General features: G+C 42.1%; 1 protein-coding gene across 1 annotated transcript in view; it reads right to left on the minus strand.

The window, feature by feature from the left end:
* The window catches only part of LOC140741261 (fructose-1,6-bisphosphatase 1-like), a 32,040-nt gene extending 17,886 nt beyond the window's left edge, over window positions 1-14,154 (minus strand). The window contains exon 1 of the mRNA XM_073071254.1: window positions 13,871-14,154. Coding sequence (XP_072927355.1) covers window positions 13,871-14,040 — 170 coding nt within the window. The 5' untranslated portion in view covers window positions 14,041-14,154. The remainder of the gene's footprint in view (window positions 1-13,870) is intronic.
* Window positions 14,155-22,143: the final 7,989 nt, after the last annotated feature.

The following is a 22,143-nucleotide window of genomic DNA, read 5'->3' on the forward strand; positions in this document are numbered from 1 at the left end:
ATTTGGATCTTGAGCAGTAAACCTGCCCCATACCAGACAGTGATGCAGCCAGTCAGAATGCTTTCCACACTACATTTGTAGAGGTTTTTGTGTGTTTTATCTGATAAACCAAATCTCTTCAAACTCCTAATGAAAAAATAGCTACGGTCTTGCTTTCTTTATAGCAGCATGAATATGTTCTATCCAGGTTAGGTTGTCAGGGATACTGACACCCAGGAACCTGAAATTGCTCACTCTCTCCACTTCTGATCCCTCTATGAGGATTGGTTCATGTTCCCTCATCTTACCCTTTCTGAAATCCACAATCAGCTCTTTGGTCTTATTGACGTTGAGTACAAGGTTGTTGCTGCACTCAACTAGCTGGTATATCTCGCTCCTGTACGCCCTTTCGTCGTCATCTGAAATTCTGCCAACAATGGGGCTAATTTATAGATGGCATTTGAGTTACGCCTAGCCACACAGTCATGGGTGTAGAGAGTAGACCAGTGGGCTAAGCGCACATCCCTGTGGTGCACCAGTGCTGATTGTCAATGAGGTGGAGATGTTATTTCCAATCCACACAGGTTGCGGTCATCCGGTTAAGAAGTCGAAGATCTGGTTGCAAAGGGAGGTAACGAAGGCCCAGGTCCTATAGCTTTTTGATCAGGACCACAGGAATGATGTTGTTCCTGCTTGGCTATACTATTGGGACAATCTAGACCCTGTTCATGTTGCATAGTCTTTTAATTTCCTCTTTTAATTCAACGTATTTCTGGTATTTTTCACTTATTGATTTCTGTATGTTGTGTATGTTTGGAGTGGTAAGTTGTTCTTGTTTGTTTATCATGTAATATTTTTCTTGATGCTTGTTATGGATTGTCCTGTCCGTGATAATGGCCGTAATATAATTGGTAGAACTCTATGACTGTAAAACTGGATCAGACTTGTATTTATAGTCTGGTGTCTTTTATGAGTTTGTATTTTAAAGGAAGGTATTGGTGAGTGATGTTTGCCACTTGATTGCACCTGTGTAAGTAAGCAGGTTGAGTTAAACTGGTACAGGATCCTGTAATGCGTTGGATTGTTTCTGGGTTCTCTTGGCATTTCCTGCATTTATTGCCTTGAATTTATTGGATTTTTTATTATGAAGTTTTAATATTTTTTGTTAACTACCTAGACCTTTACTGCTGCAAGGAAACCCTCTATCTTTGGGAAGAGGTCTCCAACTCTGAGCCAAACGCTTGACATCTCCTTGTCAACATCTAGTCTGCTCAGATCATGGGGATGTCTTCCCTGGAGGGTCGTGCTCCTCCATTGGTTAACTTTCTTCTACAGTGTTAAATTTCTTCATTTTTCTGAGTTATGCTTTCATTTAAGTTTAATGGTATGCATCTTATCAGAATTGCATATGCTCGCTTGGAGTGCTGAATTCTGCTTTGGTTGATGAAAATATATACTTGGAAGTTTTACCTGACCTATATATAATTTTTTTATATCTGCTCCACCTCTTCCTCCTTCTGTCTTCAGTAGTGTTAATCTAGGTGTATTCAGTGTACATAGTGCTTTCTAAAATTTGTCAATTCAGTTCTTTGTTTTTCTTTACAAATTTTCCAGATTGGTTTCGGACTAAGATATAATGCCAAAAGAATACACTAATATGGGTATAGTGAAAGTGTTTATTGCCTTTGTTATATTTTCACTATTAGCTCTGTTTGGCAGATTTTCTTAAGCCTTGAAGTAAATCCTGCTGAAAGTTTTCCCTTATCATCACACTATGATCTACTTTCTTTGCACATTGCTATCCCAGATAATGATGTTTCATATTCATCCATCGGTGTATTGTTACCTGCTGCTCTATTTTATATTCTACTAGCTCTATTGCACCTTTCTTTATGTTTAATGTTCTGCACTTATCTAGTCCAAAGTTCATGTTTATATCTTTAGAAGTTAGTTTCACTATTTGAATTAACTGCTTAAGCTTTACTGATGAAGGGGGTGTATAATTTCAAATTGTCCACGTATAGAATCAGAATCAGGTTTATTATCATTGGCTTCTGTTGTGAAATTTGTTAACTCAACAGCAGCAGTTCAATGCAATACATATTACAGAAGAAAAAATAAAAAATAAGTAAATCAATTACATGCATATGTATATTGAATAGATTAAAAAGTCTAAAACAGAAATAACATATATTAAAAAAGTGAGGTCATGTTCATATTGGAGTATAAAAGTTGCATTGTTTGCTGTGTAACCAAAACTATGTAGTCAGCTTTGAACTTGCTATTTGCTATGCATGTATCCAATTTAGTAGGAGAATGAAATCTTAAGAATGTAGAAGACAATGGTATGTTAATGAGAAGTAGCTAAGAGATGTAGATTAGAACATGATTAAGTCAATAGGTAGAAACAATAGTGGCGGATGTACTTGTGATACGCAACTGTAGACCGATTGGATATGCTAATGCAACTAAACCAGGAGATTGCTATAAAACATGCAATGTACAAAGATCGGTGGGCAATTGGCGACTAGCTCAATGACTGTCTCAGCTTTGATTTGCAAATTAAAGTTTAATACTTCTTGAAGAATCTTCTGCGTCTCCTGGTTGTTTGTGGGGCACGAGAAACCACGACAAAATTGGCGACCGTGAAGGGACCGGAAAGAGACCCGCGGAAAGGAAACGGCAGATTGGGGACGCTTCCCAGTCCTCTAGGGACCCCCACAAGGCTAACAGAATTAAGGGTGCACCCAAACAAAAGGTAAGCACTTTTTGCGACAATTTGGACTAAGAATTCTGTTGGTTTTGGGGAGGTCTTGGAGTCTCAGAAGTGTGGAACCACTGCCGAAGGGTCTCTCCGGTCCAAAGAATCTGGCAGAATTGGGGGTTAACAGGAGGCTCAGAGGATTGATCAAGAACACTGCAGTGAGGGTAAGTAGTTAAGTGAAGAAAAATTCCACATGGTGTTGGTAAGTCCCTGTGGATACCGCTTCGTATAAAACGAAGGCCTGAACGGGCCAGGGAAAGGGAAAATAGAGAAAATCCTCGTGGATACCGCCTTAAGAGATAAGGGTCTGAATAGACGAGGTGCAAAGAGAAAGTTCTGTGGATACTGCTCTGAATAGAGGTCTGTACGGACAGAACAGAATAGGAAACAAGGACAGTCCAATATATAGTTTAAAGCGCTGGTAGATAGACGATAGACTAGGCATAGAATTAGAGTAAATATTATCCAGTAAACGAACTGTGAATCTCTGAAATACCTTAAAAAGAGAGAACAACATGACAGGTAAAGGAACGGCAGTAGAGATTCTGAGCAAAAAAATCCCGGTAAATAAATATGAGATCACAAAAACTTCAGAAAAATGGGAAGGAAAAGAGAACCAAAAACCTGGTCACAAAATGGCCAAGAGAAGGAACGTTTGATGTAAGCTTGTGCGAAGAAATGGAGGCACTAATTAAAAATTACAAACCAAAAGATAAATCTAAAAGAGGGCAAAAAAAAGAACAAGAAATGGAAGTGCTAAAACTCTTCAGAACAGAGGGAGAAAGGCTGAGGAGGACAGGTAGAATATTGATTACAAGCGAGGAAGACACTAAGGTGCTGAAGAAACAGCCTGTTAGAGAGAGAGGAAGGTACAGTGAGAAGCTGGCTTCAGCTCCATACCCAGATGTGAAAGAAACAGAAAAGCCCCCTCCCTATAATGAGGAAGGAACCCCTAAGCAGTGCCCCCTGCTGACGGGAACAGTAAACATGCAGGGAGAAGTACAGGTTTGAGATAATGAGGAGGAAAAAAAGACAATACTAGAAGGAAAAAGCGGCGATATGGAAGGAGATACAGGCAGAAAGGATAAAGGTGGAACAGGCAAAGAGAGAAATGAAAGAAGAGATTGAACGGATGAAATACTTGAGAGAGGAAAAGGAGTATGAGGAGTATCGGTTATACCATAGAAATGAACAGACTAGAAAAGAAAGTGGCTCATCAGGGCAGGAAGAGATGAGGCATTCAAGAGGAAGTGGAAAGAAGATAGGAGATGAGAGTCTTGGAGAAACACGAGAGAAGGGAATCAAGCACAAGTAAGGATCATGAGGAGTCCCTGCCACAGGTGTACAGACACGGACAGGAAGAAAGAGAAGGTGACTCATTGGAGGAGCAAGAGTTAAGTGGAGAGAGAGAGGATGCGAGAATTTGTGGGGAAGAGGTAGGAGGCAGAAGCCTAGAAGAGCAGAAGGAGGCGGTAGGGGAGCGACTTGCGGAAGTAGAGAGAGAGCCAGATAAGTTACTGAGAGGGGATTGCCAGAGGAGATGTGAAAAATACTCCAGGGGCCAACCAAGTATTGAATCAGGACAGAAAGGAAGGACTCCACAGGGAGACCGAGGGAAGAAGAGGACCCCAGAGAAATTTGTGTGGGAGGCAGTAAAGACATACCCTGAGACAGATGGGGAGTCAGGCGAGGAGGAGAGCCAGGGCAGGTGGGAAGAAGGAGGAAGAATGATGCCATTGTTAGTTAAAGGATCAGGACAAGTGCAGTATATCCCTTGGGGATCCCAGGACCTAGAAGGGCTGAAAAACACTCTGCCCAATTTACATGAAGGAGCAGGGAAATGGATTAGAGCCTTTGAAGAAGAAACGGCAGGACGATTATTGGCTATGGGAGATTTGAAGGCACTATTGATAAGGTTGATGGGAACCTCCAAATTTAACGAACTAATGGAAATGGCTGGCATAGTAAACTCGAACGACCCGAGAACTGATGGAGACGGGTTTGACAGAGTGAGGCAGAGGGTATGGCAGGCCCTCAGGAAGCTTTATCCACCCAAAGTGGACCCCAAAGCCTTAAAGGGGGATCCACTGAGAGACACTGAAAACCCAGCAGCCTACGTAGAAAACCAGTTGAAATGGTGGAGACTGGAGACTGAGCAAGAGGTGGAAAATAGCTTATTTATCACCACACTGTTCCGACATAGCATTTTGGATGCAATGCCTCCGCAAGTAAAATCCAAACTGGAGGAAGTGGTTGGGCTGACGTCAATGACCCCACAAGAATTTAGAGACCATGTAGTCCATGCGGTTGAAAAATACCGGAAAGACAAACGAAGGTTGGCTGAGCAGCAGGAAGAGGTACAAAGAAAGTTAATACAAATGCAGCTCGAAGAACTCAAAAAGGAAAAAGAGAAAAGCAAAAAGATATTGCCAGCAACCACCGGTCCGAGTACAGCCATCGAACTGGATGAAGCACCGCTATATGGAGGAACCGATCATACTGTAAGACAAGGGCCGGAAAACCCCATGCCAATAATCAACGTCTTTGGAGGAGCATTCCCACAAATGCCCTATCAGGAACAGACTAAATTCAAACAGCCCAGACAGGACTGGAAGTCCCAAGGAGGGGGACAGAGGAGCTATGGGCAGAGGGGACCAGTGAAGAAACAGGGGGAAAGAGAGGTAGAGAGATTGTGCTGGGGATGTAATCAGCCAGGTCACATGAGAAGAGATTGTCCGTTTACACCATGGCCTGTCACACACCAGAAGGAACCAATAAGAAGGGAACTAAAGTTTAGCCAAGGACCAGCCCCCATAGGCCCATGCGGACCTGTGAACCCCTATGCCAGGTATTAGGGGTGCCCCGAGAACTCGAGTGGGAAGGGACATTACCCAATGATAACAAGGGAGGCAGACGAGGAACCCATTGTTCAGGTTATGTTAGAAGGACAACAGACACCAATAATGATAGATACTGGAGCCACGTACACTTGTGTACAGCCACAGTATGTCCTTCACCTTCCCATGTCAGGAAAGTTTATTAAGACGGTAGGGTTCTCGGGGAAAACACAGCTGACACAGTGCATGGCTCCAGTGCAGTTGAGAATGGGAAATAAAGGAATTGTTTTGCCGGTGCTAGTATTTAAAGGAACTCCGATTAATTTGTTAGGCAGAGGTGCCTGGAATTAAAATTAGAATGCACCAGAAATGGGCTGAGTGTGGAAAGAGCAGGGGCTCAATTGATAGTGCAAGAAGACAAGAAGGCTAATGTCTTTTGGATAGGAGACATCGCAGATCAGATTCAGGAAACCTGGGAAAAATGGAAAAAGGGCGTACAGGCTGTAGTGCCCAAATCTGAGCTACATTGTACAGTGATTTTTGACGAGACTCAGAACAGGGAGTTAGAGGAGAGATGGCACCTGGAGGCATGTACCCAGCAGCACCTGGAAGGGGAGGCTGTGATAATTGGAAAGCAAGGGGCAGCTTTACAAGTTAAGTGGAACACCTTTTTAGAAAAATGGTACAGGATACCAGAGGCTGCACCCCATGTAACGTTGTTGGTAAACAAGGGATATCAGTCTAAAGACTTAGGACCCTTAGTTAAGAGTGCTGAAACCGTAACAGTGTGGAGGAAAATCACGCCAGAGGTGTGGATATCAGAAGACAACAATTGCATTAAAATAATGGTAAGTGTAGATATGGTAGGGACAGTGAGAGAGGTCGAAATAACTCCCCAACCACACATGCCATTGCTGGGAAAGGAAAGAGGCCAGCAGAAAGATAGAGGGTTAGATGAGTTGCCATCTATTCTGTGGTCACAGCATGACACTGACGTAGGGAAAATAAAAACAGTTAGTCCGGTGGAAATAAGGCTGAAAAGGAGAGCAATTCCACCCAGGAGACCACAATACCCTCTAAGAACAGAAGCAGAAGAGGGAATAGCATCGACAGTGCAGGGGTTGCTTGAAATAGGAGTGCTTAAAAGAACAAACAGTCCAGGCAATACCCCGTTGCTAGCGGTCTTAAAAGCAGATAAATCTAAGTGGAGATTGGTGCATGATTTGTGAGCGGTAAATGATGTGGTAGAGGACTGGCCAGCGGTAGTCCCCAACGCACACACGCTTTTGACTAATGTTCCACCAGAAGCAAGTTACTTTTCAGTGATTCATTTGTGTTCGACTTTCTTCAGCATTCCTCTGGCTGACCAGTGTCAGTATCTGTTTGCATTTACTTACAGAGGTGCTCAGTATACCTATACCAGAATGCCGCAGGGGTTTAAACATTCACCGCATGTTCTTAATCAGGTGTTGAAGGCAGACCTAGAGGGCATATACCATTGGAAAGTACATTGTTACAGTATGTGGATGACCTGTTGATTTGCTCCCACAGTAAGGAACAGTGTGAGCAGGACACTATAACTCTGTTAGAGAAGCTGGCACACGGAGGACATAAAGTATCCAAAAAGAAACTGCAATTTTGCACGCAGCAAGTGGAATACTTAGGCAGGGTAATATCCAAGGGAGTGAAGGCAATAGCATCAGAGCAGATTGTGGTAATAACTAAGGCCCCAAAACCCCAGACTGTAGGGCAGATGATGACGTTTTTGGGAATGGCAGGGTACAGCTCAGATTGGATAGGAGAATATGCTGAGATTGTGGCACCTTTGAGAAAGATAATGAAAGAAGCAGGACATACAAATTTGAAGAACGGCTTACAGTGGAATGAAGAGGCGGAGATAGCTTTCAATACTATTAAGCAGGAATTGCAGTCAGCACCAGCATTAGCTTTGCCTGACTACGAGAAGGTTTTTCATTTGTATGTATCCAACCGACAGGAGGGTTATGTCACAGCGGTTCTAACACAAGAGACAGGCACAGGAAAAGCAAAGCAGCCAATAGCATACTACAGTACGAGACTAGATGAGGTGGCTCAGGGGTATCCACCCTGTTATCAGGGATTGGCGGCGCTGTACTATGCATATTAAAAGGCATTATCTGTAACCCTGGGCTATCCTGTGACTCTGTACTCAAAGTAGCAGAATTGCTGGAAAGAGGGAAATTTGTGCTGACGCCAGCCAGGATAGCAGCATATCAGATGCTATTGACATTTCCAGACATAACTATACAGAGATGCACTACCAGTAATATAGCCGATTTTGTCCCTTTGGGCTATGAAGGAGAACCCCATGATTGTGTAGGGAAGACGATGGCATTTGCCAAATTGAGAGCAGATTTACGGTCAGAACCACTAGAGGATGCAGATAAAAAGGTTCTGTTCGTAGATGGCTCTTGTTATAGGGATTATGATGGAAATCATGCAGGGTTCTCAGTAGTGCAGCAGGATCAGTCGAGCTATAAGATTATTAGGATGGAGTCCTGTCCCCAACCGTGTTCCGCCCAACTAGCGGAAATCAAAGCCCTGACAGCTGCGTGTGAAATGATGGAAGGGGAGAAAGTAGACATCTATACTGATTCGGCATATGCTCATGGAGTATGCCATTTGTTCGGGGCAGTGTGGAAACAGAGAGCTTTTTAAAAAAGCAATGGAGATCCCATACAACATTGTCAGCAAATTCTAGACTTAATAAAAGCCATAATGAAACCTAAAGCATTGGCTATAGTAAAATGCCAGGCACATAAAAAGGGAAATGATGCAATAACAAAGGGAAATCAAGCTGCGGACGAGGCAGCCAGAAAAGTATCTGGATGTACATCAGCTGTCATTGCCCCCCAGGTAAGCCTAGCTCCAGAACCTGTGGTAGAGGACCTAATTGAAATACAAGGCATCGTTGGCAGAACAGACAATGTGGCGATGAAGGGGGGCCAAGCAGAACCCGGAAGGCTTGTGGAGCATGGAAGACGGTTTGTTGGTAGCGCCCACCCCTTTACTGACGATTCTGATTTCAGAAGCACATGGGATTGACCATTGTGCAAGGGGGGAAGTGATAAAGTAAGTAAAGAAGGATGGTTTTTGGTCACCTTATTTACAGGCTTCAGTGGACTTTGTCTTGTCACAGTGCGAGGTATGCGCACAGAATAATGTTCGGAAGGGAATTACAACCCCAATAGGTCACATTCCTGTACCTGAAGGACCATTTAAACATCTAGTGATCGATTACGTAGACATGATAAAGACAGTGAGAGGGAAAAGATACATGCTGGTAGTAATTGATCGATTTAGCAGATGGGTGGAGGCGGTATCTTCAAGAGATCAAGGGGCAAAGACAGTGGTAAAATTTCTGACAAATGAAGTGATCCCAAGGTTTGGAATACCTACAGAAGTTAGCTCAGACAATGGTTCAGCTTTTATCCAGAAAGTGGTTAAATTGGTACTACAAGCGCTGAGGATAAAGCAAAGATTTGGATGTGTATACCACCCTCAGTCACAGGGCATGGTAGAGAGAATTAATGGAACCCTGAAAGCATTGGACTGGCTGTTGGCAGAAAAAGGAGTTTGTGTGATGTTTGGAGAGAAGTGCCGTACTTTTATACCAAATAACACTAGTCCAGAAGGATCGTTTACTAAGGCAATGTATAAGTTGAAAAGTCTAAGAAAGGAAGTTAAACAGAATGCGGGGTTCGTACATCAGTTATTTGACTGGTTAGAAAGTAGACTCGGAGGATGGGGAGTATGGCTGACTAAAATGGCAATAACTGTCAGTATTGTTTTGTTGAGCTGTGCGCTTGTGCTGTGCTGTTTTCTTCCTTGTCTCAAATCTCTTGTAGTGCGTGCTGCAACCAATGCTCGTGGCAATTACTGAAGCAAGCTTAGTGGAGAAAGAAACACCGAAAATGTATTGTTACAGCCTACAACACCTGCAGGATGAACAAGAGCAAAACGACAGTGTGGGAGTAGATTGTAAGGGCTTCTGAGTTTTTTTTCCCTGTCTCAGGTACAAAGGGACAGGTTTTTGGCTCAGCGGCCCAGGGTAACAGGGAGAGAATACTTTGAGGTCTTGCCGCAGAAAATTATAGTTTAACCTGAGATTTGGGAATAAGTGCTTGAGTTTATTGGGGCTTTTGTGCGCAGACTCTTAGTCTTCTTTCTCTGTGTGAGACCCTATGGGTCTCAAAGGGGGGATATATTGGAGTATAAAAGTTGCATTGTTTGCTGTGTAACCAAAACTATGAAGTCAGCTTTGAACTTGCTATTTGCTATGCATGTATCCAATTTAGTAGGAGAATGAAATCTTAAGAATGTAGAAGACAATGGTGTGTTAATAAGGTAGCTAAGAGTTGTAGATTATGTAGTCAGCTTTGAACTTGCTATTTGCTATGCATGTATCCAATTTAGTAGGAGAATGAAATCTTAAGAATGTAGAAGACAATGGTGTGTTAATGAGAGGTAGCTAAGAGATGTAGACTAGAACATGGGTAGAAACAATAGTGGCGGATGTACTTGTGATACGCAACTGTAGACCGATTGGATATGCTAATGCAACTAAACCAGGAGATTGCTATAAAACATGCAATGTACAAGGATCGGTGGGCAATCGGCGACTAGCTCAATGACTGTCTCAGCTTTGATTTGCAAATTAAAGTTTAATACTTCTTGAAGAATCTTCTGCGTCTCCTGGTCGTTTGTGGGGTACGTGAAACCACGACATTCACAGGTTCAATGTCCATTTAGGAATCGGATGGCAGAGGGGAAGAAGCTGTTCTTGAATCGCTGAGTGTGTGCCTTCAGGCTTCTGTACCTCCCACCTAATGGTAACAGTGAGAAAAGGGCATGTCCTGGGTGCTGGAGGTCCTTGATAATGGACGCTGCCTTTCTGAGACCCCGCCGCTCCCTAAGGATGTCATGAGTTACTTTGTAGGCTAGTGCCCAAGATGGAGCTGACAAAATATACAAATAAACTTATGAAGGTGTGTCAAGATATAATTCATTTGGTTGTTTTTGATTTGACATCCTATTTTTATCCAATTCTCTAAATTAGGGAGTGGGTTTAAAGCTAGACAAAACTATAGTGGGCTTAGAGGGTCATCCTAGAAAATTTATTAGTGTTATATGTTTTTGTATTTGTACAGTTTGTCTTTTGAATATTGGCTGTTTGTCTTTGTTTCTGCATAATTCTTTCATTGATTCCATTGTATTTCTTTGTTCTACTGTGAATGCTTGCAAAAAAAGAATCTCAAGGGAGGATATGGTAGTTAGTATACGTACTTTGATAATAGATTTATTTTGAACTTTGATTATGTTCCGATACATTCTGAAGATCACCATAATTTGAAAAATCCAATAAGGTTGTCACCAATCACCTTTTTATGGGGGATGAAGAGATGAAAGTATTCGTTCTGCTCTTAGTAACACTTTGAAATACCCAAAAGCAATGAATTGACAAATACTGCAGCTGTTTCCACTTGAAATGGAAAGAACTAAAAGCTTATGGTCACCTTGACCAAGATTGGTTTGGCTTCATATCTTCACGTAGGAGATGGCAATTACTGTGTTTCCTTGCTTCACCGGAGTTTGTGGATACATTCGATTGCACAATGACAAAAGAACTCAGTCTGCTTTTAATGTTATCCAATTTTCCTCCTATCCATTGTTTTCTCAGTTTTTATAATGTAAAGAAATGAACAGCACCATTTCAAGAAGATCCTTTCCGAACAGAGTACTGACCAGCTAACCAAAGTTAGTGGACTGGGTACAAGTGTAACCATTTAGGAATAACTTATCTATACAACCAATGGATGAATATGAAACATAATTACCTGGGATATCAACATGCATAGTCTGCAATAAATCAGAGCTTAAAATGAACGCCTTGCAATATAAAGTGCAGTTTAGTACAATGTTAACAGGCAAATAGACCAAGAAAACGTGAGTAAAACACATGGCAAACATGGAGTAGAGTGAGAAGGGGGCAGAAATGATTCTATGTGACTTGGTAACAGAGAATCCATTGAAATTATTGGATCTTGATAAATTTTAGCACCCTGAGAAAGACACTGTAATTGGTACATTTTTAACATTCTTCAGCATTGGATAAGCTTCATTAAAAAAAGTGAATGGAATGTTTCACCTTTGAGACCTAAGATTATCTGGTAAACAGCAACTTCTTTTCTGAAAAATTTCAACAAGTTTCAATGAAACAAGTTTCATTGGAGCGTAGAAGGTTGAGGGGGGATTTGATCGAGGTATTTAAAATGTTGAGAGGGATAGATAGAGTTGACGTGAATAGGCTGTTTCCATTGAGAGTAGGGGAGATTCAAACGAGAGGACATGATTTGAGAGTTAGGGGGCAAAAGTTTAAGGGTAATACGAGGGGGTATTTCTTTACTCAGAGAGTGATAGCTGTCTCTCTCTCTCTCTCTCTCTCTCTCTCACACACACACACACACACACACACACACACACACACACACACACACACACACACACACACACATAATTTTATATGTTTCTATAAGGTTTCCTCTCATTCTTCTGAATTCCAGTGAGTACAGTCCAGGCGACTCAATCTTTCCTCATAGTCTAACCCCTCATTTCTGGAATCAATCTCTGCACCGCCTCCCAAGTCAAAGTAAGGAGACCAGAACTGCACGCAGTACTCCAGGTGCAGCCTCACCAGTACCCTGTACAGTTGCAGCATAACCCCCCTGCTCTTAAATTCAATCCCTCTAGCGATGAAAGTCAACATTCCATTTGCCTTCTGGATAGCCTGCTGCACCTGCAAACCAAACTTTTGTGATTCACGCACAAACACTCCCGAGTCCCTCTGCACAGCAGCATGCTGCAATTTTTTACCATTTAAATAATAATCTGCTTTCATTTTTCCTTCCAAAGTGGATGACCTCGCATTTACCAACATTGTACTCCATCGGCTAGACCCTTGCCCACTTACTTAACCTATCTTTGCAGATTCTCCGGATCTTCTGCACAATTTGCTTTTCCACTCAATTTAATATCATCCGCAAACTTAGATACTTCGTCCCCTCTTCCAGATCGTTAATGTATATCGTGAACAGTTGCGGGCCCAGCACCGACCCCTGCAGCACACCACTCACCACTGATTGCCAACCAAACTGCATTTTCAAACGAGTGTAAACTTTGTCAATAACAAGTAATTGATGCGTTCAAAAGTGACACTGGAAGTGCTAAGTTCAGAGTGGGGCTGCGTAAAGGAGAATTACATTGTAATTAATAATTGTAAAACAGCCGTACCTAAAATTTCAAGGCTCACCCTGACAATGCGATATTAAACTAGGGTGAAGTAGTTATAGATTGGAGATGACTATAGTAGGAATTAAGTCGAGGTAAGCATGAGACAGCACTTCCTGGAGTACGAGTGCGTTCTCCGATTGGAAAATACACATTACACAACCCCAAAGGGAAAGGGACTAAATCCAAACTTCCAAACAAACAAGTTTTTTTTTCTGAAATAGTACCTGCACTGAAGCAAGAACATAAAAAAAGAACACGTTCAGGGGTTTCCTTCTCGCACAATGAAACTATACAGCACTGAAATACAAACAGACGGATCCCCATTTGACAAGTGTGTGTGTGTGGTATGTGGGGGTGTGGGTGTGTGTTGTGGCTGTGAGGGTGTGTGTGGGTGTGGGGGGTATGTGTGTGTGGTATGTGGGGGTGTGGGTGTGTGTTGTGGCTGTGAGAGTGTGTGTGTGGGGGGGTGTGTGGGTGTGTGTGTGGGGGGGTATGTGTGTGTGGTATGTGGGGGTGTGGTATGTGGGGGTGTGTTGTGGCTGTGAGAATGTGTGTGTGGGGGGTGTGGGTGTGTGGGGGGTATGTGTGTGTGGTATGTGGGGGTGTGTGTGGGTGTGTGGTATGTGGGGGTGTGTGTGGGTGTGTGGTATGTGGGGGTGTGGGTGTGTGTATTGTGGCTGTGAGAGTGTGTGTGTGGGGGGGCGGTTCCATGTATTGGTCAATCTCAGCAATTTTGTCGCATGTTTAGCAAAAGTTCTGCACATCGTTATCTCAAAAGTACGTTCTACAACCGATAAAGAATGATGGGAATGGTTTATATTTACGTTCAACGTGTGGCAGGACGCCCCAAATCAAACTGGAACCGTGTTATAAGTTTTAGGAAACTACTGCAAGCACATAAAGTGAAGCCATCGACTCCCTTACGGCTAGTGTAATAATTGCTGCAATAGCGAATACCTACAGGTTGGCGATGCCTGCTTTCCTGACAGCCGATGAAATAGCCTTGACAGCAGTGCAGAGTGCGTTCAGAAGCTGGTTCAGTTCCCCGGTGCCTTTCGCCTTCCTGCCCTCCTCCAGCACGAAGCGGGTCACCGTGATCAGGTTGGTGTCGAAAGGAGCTCGGTCTGCCATGCTGCCTAGCTGAGTCCTGTAACGAGAGTGGTGCACCAGGCACGCACACAGTGAGTGGATTTGGCAAACCAATCCACACACACACAAACTTCTGGAGGGAAGAAGGTACCTTTAACCTCAAAGACTTGTAACCAATCCCCTGCAAAGCCAGCCCAGGGAAGAGGAGGGGCCTCTTTCACAGCGCACTCACAGGAAAACATGTGAAATTCCAGTGACAATGGCAGCAAATCAGCAAGCCCGTCTCCAATCCTCCCACCCTGTTTTGTATCCTTGCTGATAACTTCAGAACACGCCTAGCCTATTGCGACAATGCGATGCGATTACACACAAGGAGCTACTGTCTGCTATCATTTTGGGAAATGATAACTAACGCAGTCGCTGTAAAGTTGTTTTGTGACTTACTCATCGCCCTGGAACCTCGAACTGCTGTCAGTTTAATTTTAAACCTCAGCCTGACACGTGCCCGGTGGGGTTGATCTCCCGGGGTGATGTCCCCTTGGTTTTGCACCGATTACTCTCGTATATCCTCGGCACCGGTTTCCCCAAGAGAATTGATCGATTCTCCATCCCTTGGGATGTGGCTGGGATTGGACAGAATTGTTTTTAATTGGGGGGAGGGGGGAATTGCAAGCCCGAACAGAGAAAAAAAATCTGAAATTTGCATCAAAATTTAAAAAAAAACTGAAAATGTGTGTGTGCAAATCAGGCAACATCTTGGAGAGAGAAACAAAGTTTCAAGTCAATAATCCTTTATCTGAATAGGGCACAAAACAAGGTCATTAGACTGAAACTTAATTCTATCTGTTGTTTCACTGATCTTGACTGACATAATGTGTATCTCAAGCATTCCAGCACCTGCAGATCTTTGCAATTTGTAAAGTATATCGTACAATAAACAAGGGACTACTTTATGTTTTATTAACACGACATTGCATGCGCTATTAGGCGAGTATTAATCTGTATGTGTGTGTCAAGTTCGGACTCTACCAGTAAAGAACCATGAAACTTAGTTCCCATCTCCAGAGTTTTTATTAATAACATAGTTGTGTAAACACAATTGATTTCACTTTCAGGATGCCAAGGAAAAACTTTCTGGAGTGCTCTCATGGTTGTAATTTTGGAAACTGTTCATAGCAGTCTCCAGAAAAGTACTGTGATAATTAATGACCGGGCATTTTTTTTTAGTCACATTGCTGTTGCTGACTCGTGATGAATTTGGAGATAATGCTCAGAAATCTTATGTGTTCGGAGAATACGAATAGGGCATATTCGGCCAGGAAATTCCACTTCTGATTGTGCAGTGTTCCTCCAGTACGCTGAAAATTAGGTATCCGGGTTGCTGATAGTTTGCCATCTGATTCCCTCATTACGTGAACGGGAGCTGGGGTCTAGTGTAGGTGCTGTGTGCAGCTAGAGTCAAAACTGGAGACGAGTTCAGCGGTTAGGAATGTGGGCGGGTTTGTGCATTCATTCCTCATTCCATTTAAACTCAACAGATTCGTTGGAGAATTTATTATATATCTGTGAATCGTGATAACAATGAAATAGAAGTATAAAATATTAAGTATAGAAAATCTGCTCGTCCAGTACAACCAATGTCTCAAGGATGCCAAAATAACAGTTTTATTGAATTAAGAATCCATAAAGCCTAATCCTTAAAGAGTGAAATAATTGGACAAATTTCCCAGGCATTTCTATTATTGGAATTAATATTTGCTTAAAAAAAAGTGATTTTACTGATGTAATAACATCTTACAGAACCACAACAATGCCTGTTTTAATGGAACGTTAAATGCCTCAGAAAGCTTCTTGTGTTTATGTGCCTTCTGGAGCACAATGACTGTGGCCACCTGGAAATACCTTTTCTTTTGTAAATAATGGAAGACTAGTCAAACATCATTAACCAAAATGTAAAGAAAGAAGAGAAGTCTGTAAGATTTATAATTAACCCAGGAGCAAGAGAAGCAGAGTTAGGACACGAACGAGTTCTTCAACATTTCAGAAAAAGGGAGCAGCTGATTGGCTGCAGTCTGAAACAAAGTTATCTGCTGAGATTCCTAGGGGTGATTTTTTAATAAACCAAGGGAGTATTAGCTGAACAGGAATAAAAAGCAGTTTGAGCTGTGGCTGAGAAGCGCTCCTTGAATTGAGTACCCAGGTGCTCGTGAGATTTCAGAAATACAGGATATCCTCCAGATATCTCGAGCAACACAAACAAAATGTTGGGGGAATTCAGCACATCAGGCAGCATCTATGGGGAGAAGATCAGTTGTCAGTTTGGTCTTGATGAAGGGTCTCGGCTGTTCATTTCCCTCCATAGATGCTACCTGACCTGCTGAGTTCTTCTGGCATTTTGTATGTGTTTCTCAAGTGTTTCCCACTTAGGTTTGATAATGAACAGACAGTGATCATAGGAATTACACGACCTTTATAACAGAATTACTGGGGCACAGAGTTTCAAAGACAATATTAAAGCATTGACTCACTTATCAGAAAATTTAGTTCTACTCTAAATTGATGCTAACCAGTAATAAAATAATCTACTTAGCAATTGCCTTTCTTCAAGTGAAACTCTAAAGTGAGGCCCAGAAAATGCACTCAGGTGGTACAAAATATCACTTGACATGCCCTGGCCTACATCCATTCAATCAGGATGATCAAAATTAAATATGAATATTATATTTCTCTGCTACTATGACTGTCATTTCTTGCTTTCTCCTTTCTGATGAAGGACCCAGAACAGAAATGTTAACTGTTTCTCTTTCTGTAGGTGCAGGTTAGCCTGCTGAATTTCTCTATGATTTTCTGCCTTTAAATTAAAACAGATCAAATGGACTGCGGCATTTCCCACTTTATAATAGTGACTGTACTTTTAAAAAAAACTAAATTACTGTAAAGTGCTTTTGGATGTTGTGAAATTGTGAGAGTTGTTTTTGTCTATTTTGACTGCAGTCTCTTACATGTTGGCTGCTGATTGACTCAACTTCCAGCAAATGACAATTACAATTACAGTCTCCTGGTAACTATTAGCACTTCCCCAATCTGCTTATTTTTTCTCAAGAAGCTTTTAGTAGAAGACAAAAACATTCATTAGTATGGGACACTTTCCCAAATATAAGTTTTTATACCATTCTTTCTTATATAGTTATGGGAACATCTCACAAATTTAAAATTCCACTCTTCTGGTGCAATCATTGATTTCTCATGCAGCAATAAACTGATGATTCATATCTGCCACTTCCCCTCTTACAATGCTGGAGGAATTCAACAGATCAAGCAGCATCTGTGGGGGGAAAAGGAATTGTTGATGTTTTGGGTGGTGACCCTGCATGAGGGGAGGGAAGAAAGCCAGTGTAAAGAGGAGAACAGGAAGGGTGAGACCAGGGCTCGTGGGAAATAGGAGGGGCAGAGCTAGGGGAGGGTGGGGGAAGGAGTGAAGTTGGAAGACAGAAGCACATGACCAAAAGGAAGACATGGACAAAGAAAAATAAATCTGGAATCAGATGAGGCACGGTGGGAGGTGGGAGGAAGGAAGGAAGGGTGAAAGGTGGAGGCAGAGGCAGAGGGTGATGAGCAGAGACACAAGCTTCTAGGGCTGAAATCTGATGAATAAGGAAGAGATAAAGAGCAGATTGAGCCAGATGGGTGAGGGATATGGTGGGTAAAGTGTGTGAATATCTACTCGTTTATGAAATTTGTGGGCTCTTGTGTCCTTCTCTTACAATAATTTCGGTATGTTCTGTTCATTAGATTATTAACATCATAGAGGTTAGCAAACACAAGATAGAAATTAACTCTGAATTCAATGTGATCATATGTACTTATCTGTACCTACTGCTTGCTACTCAATCAATCTTTTATACCTTGCTTTGCTCGCTCTTAAAGGGTAATTCTGTAAAATGACAGCATAGCTGTTGGTTAGCTTATGAAGAAAAACATATTTGATGATCACGGGAATGAAAGGGTTAATGCATGAGGAGCGTTTGATGGCTCTGGGCCCGTACTCACTGGAATTTAGAAGAACGAGGGGGAGGATCTCATTGAAATGTACTGAATATTGGAAGGCCTGGATAGAGTGTACGTGCAGAGAATGTTAGCATTAGTGGAAGAGCTAGGACTAGAGAACACAGCCTCAAGATAGAAGGACATTCTTTTAAAATAGAGACAAGGAGGAATTTCCTCAGGCAGAGTGTAGTGAATGTGTGGAATTCATTGTTACAGACAGCTGTGGAGGCCATGTCATCGGGTATATTTAAAGTGGTTAGTAAGGGCGTTAAGTTGTAGAAGGCAGGAGAATGGCTGAAGTGGTGGAGCAGACTCATCAGCCGAATTCTGCAGAATGGTCTCATTCTGCTCCAATGCTTCATGGACTTATGGTCCCATGGTCAAGACCTCACACGTGGCACAGACACATTATCTACCAGGCAGGAGGGATTAGTAGGATGATATTGCATTAGATGGAATGCCATAATCAAGGGGACAGTCTTTTGTCTGTGAGTACCTGGGTAGCAATCTAAGTGGATGACTCCTTGCGCTTGCCAACTGCTATCACAGCAACTCATTCCACATCTATCTGTTTGATAGAGGAAAGCAGCTAACTAACAATTACAGCGTCTCACAATGGTATAACCTTACATTTCTACCTTGCCATCTCTCAATGCAAGCAGTTGGTTTGCACAATTGCTTGGTCAAGTTGGGGTGGGTGAGAACCAATGATCTCAATTCTGTAGGAACAACATACAGAGCAACAGATACATGTAGTTCAACCATTATAGACAGAATGAGTGGATTAAGTTCACTTCATTCCTGCTCTTTCAGAAACTTACTCACACCTGGGAGTTGGCCAGATGAGATAACTATTAAAAGTGCTGTCAGAGCTACACTTTTCACCTGACTGCATGAAAAGATATGCCATAAGTTGTGAGTGTTTAATTAAACTCCTGAAATGTGAGATTTGGCTTCCTTATTGTTCCAAATTATCCACTGCAGCAGTATCAATTTTACATCCATTCTTCAAATGACTGTAGCCTTTCTAAACCCTGTGAGTTTATTTTCTAAGACAGACAAGATGAACATAGAACAGTGAACATTCCAGTACAGTACAAGCCATTCAGCTCATGATGTTGTGCTGACCTTTTAACCGACTCTAAGATCAATCTAAACCTTCCCTCTTACATAGCCCTAACATAGTTTCTCAAATGCCCCTAATGCATCTGAATCCACCACCATCCTACAGGGCATTGCACACACCCACTACTCTCTGTGTAAAGAACTTGCCTCTGACATCCCCTCATACTTTTCTTCAATCACCTAATTGTTTATTTCCCTCTTGTAAGCCATCTTCATCCTGGGAAGTCTCCGGCCCTCCACTCTATCTATGCCTCTTATCATCTTGCACACCTCTGTCAGGTCACCTCTCATCTTCCTTCACTCCAAAGAGAAAAGCCCTAGCTTGCTCTACCATTCTTCATACAACATGCTCTCCAATCCAGGAAGTATCCTGATAAATCTCCTGTGCACACTCTCTAAAGCTTTCTGTATCCTTCCTATAATAAGGCAACCGGAACTGAACTCAATATTCCAAGTGTGGTCTAACCAGGGTTTTATAGAGCTGCAACGTTATCTTACAACTCTTGAACATCTTCCTCCGACTAAAGAAGGCCAACACGACATAAACCTTCTTAATCAACCTATCAACTTGCGTGGCAACTTTGAGGTATCTATGGATGTGGACCTAAGGATACCTCTGGGAATCACCAGGCAAAATACACTCCATCTACCACCACTCTCTGCCTTCTGTGGGCAGGCTAATCCTGTAATAACAGAACCAAATTTCTCTGGATCCCATGCCTCTTAATTTTCTGAATGAGCCTACACAGGAAATCTTAGCAAATGGCTTTCTAAAATTCATATACCCAACATGCACTGCCCTTTCTTCATCAACGTGCTTCATCACATCCTCAAAGAATTCATTCAGGATCGTGAGGCATGACATGCTTCTCACAAAGCCATGCTGTCTATCAGATTATGGTTCCCCAAATACCCATATATCCTGTCCCTAAAATTCTTCTCCAGTAATTTGTCAAACATTGAAGTAATACTCACTGGTCTATAATTCCCAGGTTTATGACCACTCCATTTCTTAAACAAAGGAATAGCATTTGTCATCCTCCAAACAATGTGGTTTTACTCCTGTGGCAAGTGAGGATGTAAAGATCATCGCCAAAGGCCCAGTGAGCTCTTCCCTCTCTTCCCATAATAACCTGGGGTATATCTTGTCCAGCCTAGGGCACTTATTTATCCTGATGTTTGTCAAAAGTTCCAGCACATTCTCTTTCTTAATGTCAAAAAATTTTGACCAGATTCTGTCTTTTTAAAATCTGTTCAGATCCAAGATTTCGCGTTTAAATATAACATATTTTTCTACATTCTTTCTGTGGAAATATGTTTACTAAATTCTGAAATGTTTCACCAGTATTAAACTAGGTTGGCAGGGGAGTGAGTCCCGGAGTGATGGAGTAGTTGGTGTAAAGGTAGATGCAACATGTTGAGAGACTGTGAGGGAGAATAGGTTGTAATGGATATTCACTGTACTAGCCCGGGGGGATGGGGTCTTGTTTGTTTTCCCAATTCAGCTTTCTAAACACAGTAGCTGACACATCCGAAGATCAAGCAATTTTTTTTTTAATAAGTTAAGCTTCCAACTGATGTTCTTTGTTTAGCTGCTTGTCGTAAGTGGGAGCCAGTCTTCAGTTCTTAATGTAAATGGCAAGCAGTAATCAGTTTGAGAGGATACTCTTTCTCTAAAGCAAGATGTTGACTCACAGCACCTGGACTGACTTCTCAAATTCCAGACAATGAGTTATTCAATTTGGCTTTTTTCAAAATAGATAATGCTAGCTACCTTTTTAATTTCGAGAAGGTTCGAAGACTAGATGGAAAATTTCACTTAGTATATTGATAGCTGATCTATTGGTAAGATGGAAGGATTTGTACTCAAGAAATCAGCTTCATATTATTAATTGTGTGTACCTGGGAATTCTGTCTCCAGAAGTGTTTGGACCACTTGTGTTAAAAGGTATCTGAAAGAATATCACATGTGTGTAAAGTCACCCAAGAAGCAATAAAAAACTAGTATAACAGAGCAGTTCAGGAACAGTCCTGGAACATTAAGAAGCATGAGAGAAAGACAGGATGGATTAGAATCCATTCCTCTGCCTTTGATTTTAGTGACAGATGACCTGGCTCATCTGCAGCTCATGGGTATGTCTTTTTAGCTTATTGGAATTGTGTGTGTTTTCAAAATCCTTTGTATTTATAAAGAGTTTGTAATTTGCAAGTCTTTTATAATATAGAAATCCTCTATAAGTTTGAAATGTGTTTTAAGAATACCGTTTGGATTTAAATGTGAATCACTAAAAATAAATAAACTATATTTAAACTATTTTGTTAGCTGGAAGTATCTCCTCCTTAGTAAGGAGAGGGACTCACTGCACAAATAGTGGGTAAGCTTGCTGTGGGGAAGTGAACTAGTCTTTGAAAATTGGTAGTTATAGAACAACCTCCCCTTAGTGGCTATCTATATCAGATAGGGCTTAAGGTCAAATTTGGGTTTAAAGCTTTGCAGTCAGAAAAACCCAATACCATTGTTGTTCCTTTCCATACCTTGTGGCACAATGCCCTTGCCCTTTCTTTTGGCATTTTTGCCTGTTTTTTTCTGAGGCTGAGTTGCTAGCTCTACACTCAACCCAGCACAGATAGAAGGCGTGTAAGCAGCCAGCCGGATCATCACCTCAATGTCTGGTGCTGATGAGACCCTGACCTGGAGTTACACTCCAACTTCGGTTCTTTGCGGGAATGGGACCCGCTCTCAGGGCCTCACGACCGGCCACTTTTCGATATCCCAAGGATGCAGCCTGGAAGACTAGTGCGCCTTCAGGGTGCCGGATTTTCGTGGCTCTGGAGATGGGCTGATTCAAGGCCGTTACCCCTGACTGAGGCGTCGCAGGAGAACACAGAACATCAGGAGCAGTGGGCATTGGAGTATAAAAGTTGCATTGTTTGTTGTGTAACCAAAACTATGTAGTCAGCTTTGAACTTGCT

Source organism: Hemitrygon akajei, chromosome 2, assembly GCF_048418815.1.
Source record: "Hemitrygon akajei chromosome 2, sHemAka1.3, whole genome shotgun sequence".
Classification (NCBI taxonomy): Eukaryota; Metazoa; Chordata; class Chondrichthyes; order Myliobatiformes; family Dasyatidae; genus Hemitrygon; species Hemitrygon akajei.